This window comes from Myotis brandtii, unplaced genomic scaffold (assembly GCF_000412655.1).
Source record: "Myotis brandtii unplaced genomic scaffold, ASM41265v1 scaffold195, whole genome shotgun sequence".
In the NCBI taxonomy this organism is placed as follows: Eukaryota; Metazoa; Chordata; class Mammalia; order Chiroptera; family Vespertilionidae; genus Myotis; species Myotis brandtii.
Genome location: NW_005357271.1, coordinates 886,340 through 894,421, shown reverse-complemented (window position 1 = coordinate 894,421; position 8,082 = coordinate 886,340). Strand labels below are relative to the sequence as shown.

Genomic DNA, 8,082 nt, shown 5'->3' with positions numbered 1-8,082 from the left:
GCCCAGGGCTTCCTCAGCCTTCTCCCCCCCTCTGGCTCTCTTCTTTCTTTCTTTCTTTCTTTCTTTCTTTGTATTGTCTAAAGTTTTACATGTCTTTTTTCCCCAATTGATGCCCCCTCCCTGCCCCCCGCCAGCCATTCCCACACCGGGCAAGACCCCACCGCCCCAGTGTCTGTGTCTATTGGTTATGTTACTATGCATGCACCCAAGTCCTTTGGTTGCTCTCTAACCCTCCCTTCCCCTACCATTTGTCTCTAGATCGATCTTGTAGATCCTTTCTATTCATCACTTTGAATATTTCTTACCACTCCCTTCTGGCCTGCATAGTTTCTTTTTAGAAATCAGCTGACAGTCGTATGGGCATTCCCTTGTAGGTAACTAACTGCTTTTCTCTTGCTGCTTTTAAGATTCTTTGTGTTTAGCCTTTGGCATTTTAATTATGATGTTTCTTGGTGTGGTCCTCTTTGGGTTCCTCTTGTTTGGGACTCCCTGTGCTTCCTAGACTTGCAAGTCTATTTCTTTCACTGGGTAGGGGAAGTTTTCTGTCATTATTTCTTCAAATAGGTTTTCAATATCTTGCTGTCTCTCTTCTTCTGGCACCCCCATAATTCAGATGTTGGTATGCTTGAAGTTGTCCCAGAGGGTCCTTACACTATCTTCATATTTTTGGATTATTATTTATTTTTGCTCTTCTGGTTGGGTGTTTTTTGCATCCTCATATTTCAAAATAATTGATTTAGTTATCAGAATCCTCTACTCTACTGTTGGATCCTGCATATTATTCTTTATTTTAGTCAGTGTATGTTTAATTTCTGACTTGTCCTTTTCCATGTGTTTGACATTATCACAAAGATTTTTGAAAGTCTCACTAAGTTCCTTGGAGATTTCTAGAAGATTCTTGAGTAACCTTATAACTTGTGCTTTCCTGTGTTTGTTTCTATGTGTTGGATAGAGATGCTATGTCTCCTCCTTCAGTTGATAGAGTGGCCTGTGTAGTTGGTGTGCTATAGGGTCCAGTTGCTCAGCCTCCCCAGTCACCTGAGCTGGGAACTCTAGGTGCACCCCTTTGTGGGGTGTGAACACAGTCTTGTTGTAGTTGAGACTTGATTGTCACTAGGGGGAATTGACCTCCAGGCCAATTTGCTGTGAGGACCAGCTGCGACTACAGTGGGAGAGCTATTATGCAGGAGACACCCGTATTGAGCAGGACTTGCTTCAGTTGGGCATTGGTGCTTACTGAGTGTGTCGCTTATGGATGTGTAGAGTTGTAATCTGGTATGGTCTGACACTGACCACTGGGTACACCGGCTCTTGGGTCTCCAGGGAGGTGCAAAGTCATCCACTGCCTGGAGTCACCAGCAGGAGCTACAGAGATCTGCAGATTTCTCCTCTTTTTGTTGGATTTGGAAGTGCCCAGATGAGGCCCAGCTATGAAGCAAGACATGCTGGTGCTAGTGCCAGGTCTTGGGCCTTTTATTGATAGGTTTTGGGCTCCCTGACCCAGCTGCAGCTTGTTTGAGATTTTCAAGGACAGGCCATTCATATGCAAAATCTGCTGTAGGCAGCTTGGCTGGGCTTGTAAATTGGATGAGGTGGGGTCTTAGGGAATCACCAGGGTGAAGCAAAGATAAATGGCTGCCAGTCAGCCCTGCAATGGGGAGGTCCCAGCACAGGAACAATAATCCCTCCAAGTACCTCTGTCTGGCAGAAAGCCGCCCCCAAGTTTCTGCACAGATGCCAGACAAATGTGTCCCCCAGAGCCTCAAGCTTGTGCTGGAGCTCAGAGGAAGCAGGACTTTGTAAGTTCAGTTCGTGGTCCTGGCCTTTTAAGAGGAATAGCTGGATCTCCAGCAGCCTCTGTGTCACTGTGCTCCAATCTGCTCTGGTTTTTACAGCCTGTAATTATGGGGACTTCTTTTCCCAGTTCTGATACCCTGGGCTGGGGGTCTGGTGTGGGGCTGGGACCCCTTGCTCCTCTGGGCAGCCTCCACAAAGACCATCTACCTCCTGATTAAAAAAGCGGTACACATGGGTGCTGACCAGCCCATTCTGCGCCTCCACATCTCCTACCAGTCTCTGTGTGCTTTCTTCTTTCTCTAGTTGTAGGACTTCCATTCAGCCAGCTTTCCAGTAGTTCTGGATGATGGTTGTTCTGTATTTTAGTTGTAATTTTAATGTGGTTGTGGGAGGTGGTGAGTACAGGCGTTTACCTATGCCTCCATCTTTTGTCATCCCTCCCTATTACTCTTTATTTTCAAAGTTTTCCTGGCATATTCTTGCTTTTGATTTTTTGGTTGATTCTTTTTCCCATATGTTAATGAAAAACACTTCAATTAAAAATAATTACTGTTGTTTTATAGGAATTGTATTAAATTCATGAATTAATTTAGGGAGAATTGACATTACTCTGATATTAAATCTGCTTATCCTAGAATATGATGTTTTTCTCCATGTTCTTTTGTGCCATTTGGTTGTTAAACTTTTATTCATACAGATTTAAATGACTCTTATAAAAGTTTATTGCTAGGCATTATATTGTTATATTTATTTATTTATTTTCCCTATGTAACCTTGTACAAAATAAATCTTTTTTTCCATTATATCTTCTAATTGTTATTTAAATACTAGGTTTTTTTTTCATTTTGATTACTGTTTGTTGACAAATTCTTTTATTTTTTGTGTACTTCTTTAAATGACTCCACCAGCTTTGGACCTAATGCTTAAATGAGAAATAATATTTTGTTGTGTGAAGATACTGAAATTTTGAACTTGTTGTTACTGCAGCATTTCCTGGGTATCTTGACAGATACAAGCAACTAAAAAATAAAGATGTCCAATATATTAATATATTAGGGTAAAATTCTGTAGAAGTGGAATTGAAACAGGAATTCAAAGCGAAAAAAGAACAATAAAATTTCATACTGTTATGAAATTATGTATTTTTAAAGTGACCAATAGCAGCAATCAAATCACCATGGTCTCTAGATTCCAATAGATATTTGAAAGAATGATATCCAGTTTTATTTAAAACTGTGTACATTTAGTGTGCCAGAAATAACATATTTTTCAACTAATTTAATTTGTACTGAAATCTTACAGATGTCTAGGAAAGTCTTTAGGGACTATAGGGAGTGTTCCTTGAGATCAGGTTGTTTTCTGCTCCTTCAGGGCAAGCTAAACTGCCTGGGCTCTTTCTGATGAGTACAGTCCCACAGAGTTGTCCTGCTCTCTCTGGGCCCTAGCCAGATGGCCCATCCCAGACTCTACCCTTTGAGGAAGACCCCTGGTTCTGAGCTAAGGCAGGGAACTTGTGGGTCCTATTAGTGCTACAGACAGTGAGAACAGTTCTGAATGTCAACAAAAGGTCACTGCTACCAATCCAATGTCAACAGGAGTCCCCAATTTCAGGTGCAGTAAAAGGAGAGACTTAATTCAGGTGAACAAGAAAATGCAGACTCCACCAGAAATGGAAGGCATACTCCCACAGACAGGAGGCTGGCTAACAGAGAAAGTACTTGTTCTAGTCCTTGATTGCCGGGGCTGACCAGCAGACCCTGGGCAATGGATGAATGATTATTCTGGCACACATTTCTGTGAAAGAGAGAGGACTAAGAGACTGCTTGGCTACAGGAACCAAATAGCCCCATTCACCTGCCTCCTTAGGCTTTTATTGTAGCAATAGTTTGAACTAAAATTAACTTCTAGGTACTATCAGCAGGGTAAGTATCCTTGAGAAAACACATGTATCTGCAGTGTCCTTCAAGCAAGGATGTCTAAAGACTAAACATTAAGATTTCAGTAAAACCCCCGGGGGGCTCAGACTTGTTTGGAAAATTCAAGGCAGGGGCTGCTGCCGTTGGCAAGATCGCTGGCCCCCGACCTTTTGGAGGCTCCTCCTTACAGACTTTCCAACCAAGTCCCATGCTTCCCCACATCTCCCCCTTTTTTGTTTTACTGGCTATAGAAGACAGAGGGAGGCAGTGGACTTTCTGCTTTGGAATGTCGGGGTCTGTGAGTGTGTTCACTGCTCTAGTTCTGATTTTATAGATACAGTGGCCAGAGGAGTTCTGGTAGTCACTGTGCCATGCCATGTTAGGGTTTAATCTAATGAGCTGGAATCTACAGTGGCCCTGTGGGGGTAGAAACACATGCATATCTTCTCCCCCATGTTAATAATTCATTGTGTCCTTGAGTCCCATACTTGATTGGTCCATTTTTATGCAATCCAAACTTCTAGTTTTATTGGTTCAAATCGCACTGTTGTGATTGGTCCTTATGGAGCCACTACATCAGGATGGAGATGCAAATAAAGATATACCTTTGTATCTCTAATTGGATAGGGCAGGTCTCAGACCATTGGCCAAAATAGGATTCCAGGAACTCCTTTATAAGATTGGGCTCAGAAGGCAGGAATGTAGTGGAGGAGGCGTGGCAGCTTAGTTTCAGATTTTTCCTGACATGCCTCTGTAATAAAGGCTGCTAAACTCTGGTTATAAATTTGGGTCCACTTATCAGAAATTGTTTTTGACAGGTATATTCCTTCTTGGGATCAACCTAGGAAAGCTAAAATCCCTTTAAGAGCAAACACTCTGAAGTCAGAAACGGGTTTAAATCCTGGGTCAGCTTCCTAGTACTTGTGTGTTCTTGAGGAAGTTTGTCAACTTCTTTGTCTCAATTTCTTCATTTGTAAAATAATTTATTATGTGCATTAAATGACTTAATGAATTCATAGCATTGAAAAGTGTCTGGCAGTGTGTGCTGTGTCCATGCTGGTTTCCATTGTGTGGTACCTCTCCATCATAACTGAAGCGTGCTCTTGGTGAGGTAGCATTTACCCCTATCCTCACCACCGCTAGATCAGCCCTGGCTTCAGTAGGTAAGCCTGGTGCTCAGCTGTCTATTGGTCACCCATCAGCATAGCCCCTTTGCATGTTTACATGAAGGTTCTTGTAGGCAGTGGCTGTTTTTAAATACAAAATCAAATACATTTTCTCATAATGATTATGATACGGGAATTTTGGACTGGAACACGTGGTGTTCCCTGGGCTCTTTGTCCGTCAGAGTCAAAGACTGTTAGGTCGCTGAAGGAGGAACGCACGAGGGCAGAATGGTGAGGGATTATGAATTTATTCAATCATCCGCACACCAGGTGGCTGAGTCTGGATGGCTCCAGTAAAGGACTTTTGAAGGGCTTTTTCTGGGCAGAGAACTCTTTGTGCATACCCAGAGGGGAGATAATGGAATGTGGTCCCTGCAAGTGAAATGTGGTCTCAGCAAAGGGAATGTCCATAGTGAAATGGCCTGCAAAGCCAGTTACCGGGGTGGTATATGAGTCAATTATTTGATCAGACCTAACAGAAACCACAGAGAGAAGATGGTATAGCAAGGGTGGAAATAATTGAAGAACAAGTACAGACTCCCATGTGGGGAAGGGGAAAGAGTCCCACCTAGTCCCTTCTTCCACAGTTTATAACGACTGCAGTTTTTTGTGCCTTGATTTGGTCACTATAGCAACTCCTGAGCTCAAAAGGTCAAACCTCACATGGGACATGTGAGGTCCTCCTCCCTTATTGTTTTCCTAATTTTCCTTCTTTGAATGAGGGGCTTCCTTCCCTTTATTTTGTAAATGTGTATCTTTTGCTACTTCCAGCTACCTTGTCTTATGGAAATGAAACTTCTGCTTCCCCCAACTCCCTTGTCTTATGGAAATGTAACTTTTTGCAGCTGGGTAGCCTGTGCTTTCTCCATGGACCCCTTTAATTTTTAAAAATTCCCTAAACTTGCCTATTTCACCCCTAAAAACTCCTATTTCAACACATTGTAATTAACCTAGCTATTAATAACAAGAATGGAGCAAAGGGAAGGCCAAATATTATAGCTATATCCTGTGTGCAGCTTTGCCAGGAAGCTGCAGTTTAATACTCCCCAGGTCTATTCCCTGCAGATTGCTGGGGAAAGGGACTGAACAAGGGGAGAATAGACACATGCCCAGTAAAGTCTGGGTGAAATAGGGAAGGTGTTTGTCACCTGAGAACAGGTCATTGGTCAGCATAGGCACGGCCACTGCCGGCATGGGAAGATTTGAGATATTTAATCACTTAAACAAAAAGTTTGATTTCTTGCCCTCTTGGCTTCTGGCACTCTCTTAGATACCTTGCATTCGCCCACATGGCTCACAGGCTATGTGCGTAACCACACAATGGACTAACAGACCTGCAACTAGCCTGATGCTGCACTAGACCCAACTACACATGGAAAGAAAACTTTGGATGCTGACTTTGCTTCTAGCTCTACTGAATCCCCAGCTACACATCTTCCAGGACTAATTTAAGGGAAATGGGACTTTGGAAATCCAGAGATCTAATTCCATGCAAATAAAAGTTACTCACCCTCCTATGCGAGTCTCAGAAAATTATTTTCCTCCAGATATAGTAAGGACCCCACACCCAGCACAAAGTGGGAAAAGGGATACTCCATTTCCAGCAATAAGATATTAAGAAAACGCTACAATTATGTTCCAATATGTTCCTTCCATAATACATGAGTAGGAACAGCAAAAATAGGTTGAGGAAAAACATTCCATATAAGCGTTTATTCGAAAAGATCAACAGGGACGACCCGCTGGCGCCATGGGCCTCTCTGGCTATCCACCTTCAGTGGTTCTCAACCTTCCTAATGCCACGACCTTTTAATATAGTTCCTCATGTTGTGGTGACCCCCAACCATAAAATTATTTTCATTGCTACTTCATAACTGTAATTTTGCTACTGTTATGAATCGTAATGTAAATATCTCATATGCTATATGTGTTTTCCGATGGTCGCGACCCACAGGTTGAGAACCGCTATCTGTACTTTGGAGGGTCGCCACACCACTTGGTTTCTTTCCATCTCTCTCCATCAGGCACAGAGGGACCCTCGGGCACAGACGGGAGCCTGCACCTCACTTCCAGAGCCTGGAAGGTGCAGTGGATGTCCGCGCAGGCGCGCCCCCCCGCGGCGGCGCGCTCCAGGCGGAAGTGAAGTCCGAGGCCCGGCTGCGCAGCTTGGGCAGGGAGCGCGGGCTGTGGAGAGGCAGGCCAGGCGGAGGCAGCGGGGTCGGCGGAGACGGAGCTTCAAAGTTCAACCCACGCAAAGAAGCAAGCCCCCCGGTGTTTGCCCCTTGCGGAGCCCCTTCGCCAAGCCGGTCCTCCAGACCCAGGACGCCACCAAAGCGCGGTGAGTGGGGGTGGGCTGTCTGGCCGGAAGTGCGGCTCTTTGTGCAGCCGCCCTGGGGCGGCACCAAGGTCGAGTGCGTCTCTCGGGTCCTTCCGTGCCCTGGAAGGGATCCGCGGCACTTTGTTCCGCAGGGCCGGGCTGGGCGGTGTTAGGTACGGGGTCCTGGGACCCAGAGCCTGGTAGGCGGAGCGGGGCGCGGGCAGGTGCGGTGTGGGCTGCGAGGGCTGCTGCCTAGGTGAAGTCTTTGCACAAAAATGTTCTCTGGGCTCTTTAAGGTCTGAGTTAGATCAGATCAGGAAATTGGATGAAAAATGAAAAAGCAGCGGATTTTTGTTTCTGTAAGTTAGGTTTGGGTTCTTATGATTTTGATAATTTCATATATGTAATCTATTCACTTTGTCTATCCACGAAGTAAAAATTATTCTATTTGCCTGGCAGAAGCTTAGTGTTTGCCCTCCAGCTTGAAAGGCTTTTAATGTTTTCGTCAGAAAGGACATTTTGTGGCCCAGTCTGGCTTAACTTTGAAAAAGGTACAGTTTTTACAAACTGTCTACAAACAGGCTATTTTTCCTTTATAGTGTATACTAGAGGCCCGGTGCACAAAAATTTATGCACTCGGGGGGAAGGGGGGGTCCCTCAGCCCGGCCTGTGCCGTCTCGCAGTCTGGGACCCCTCGGGAGATAACGCCCTGCTGGCTTAGGCCTGCTCCCGGGTGGCAGAGGGCAGGCCCAATCCCTAGGTGCAGCCCCTGGTCGGGCTCAGAGCAGGGCCGATTGGGGAGTTGGGGCACCGCCCCCTGTCATGCACAGAGCAGGGCGGATCGAGAGGTTGTGATGCCACCCCTAGTCACGCTCAGGGTAGGGCC

At 45.1% G+C, this 8,082-nt stretch overlaps 1 protein-coding gene across 8 annotated transcripts in view; it reads left to right on the top strand.

Annotated features, from left to right (window-relative positions):
• The first annotated feature begins 6,819 nt into the window (after positions 1 to 6,819).
• FAM168B (family with sequence similarity 168, member B) overlaps positions 6,820 to 8,082 on the top strand; it is a 100,392-nt gene continuing 99,129 nt past the window's right edge. For 2 of the 8 annotated variants that reach the window (XR_001361887.1, XM_014538636.1), the window contains exon 1: positions 7,463 to 7,555. Coding sequence is in view for 3 of the 8 variants with exons in the window: in XM_014538636.1 (XP_014394122.1) it covers positions 7,522 to 7,555 (34 nt within the window). In the remaining 5 variants the exon portion in view is untranslated. The other 6 variants (XM_005865004.2, XM_005865006.2, XM_005865005.2 and 3 more) reach the window with 6 other exon arrangements.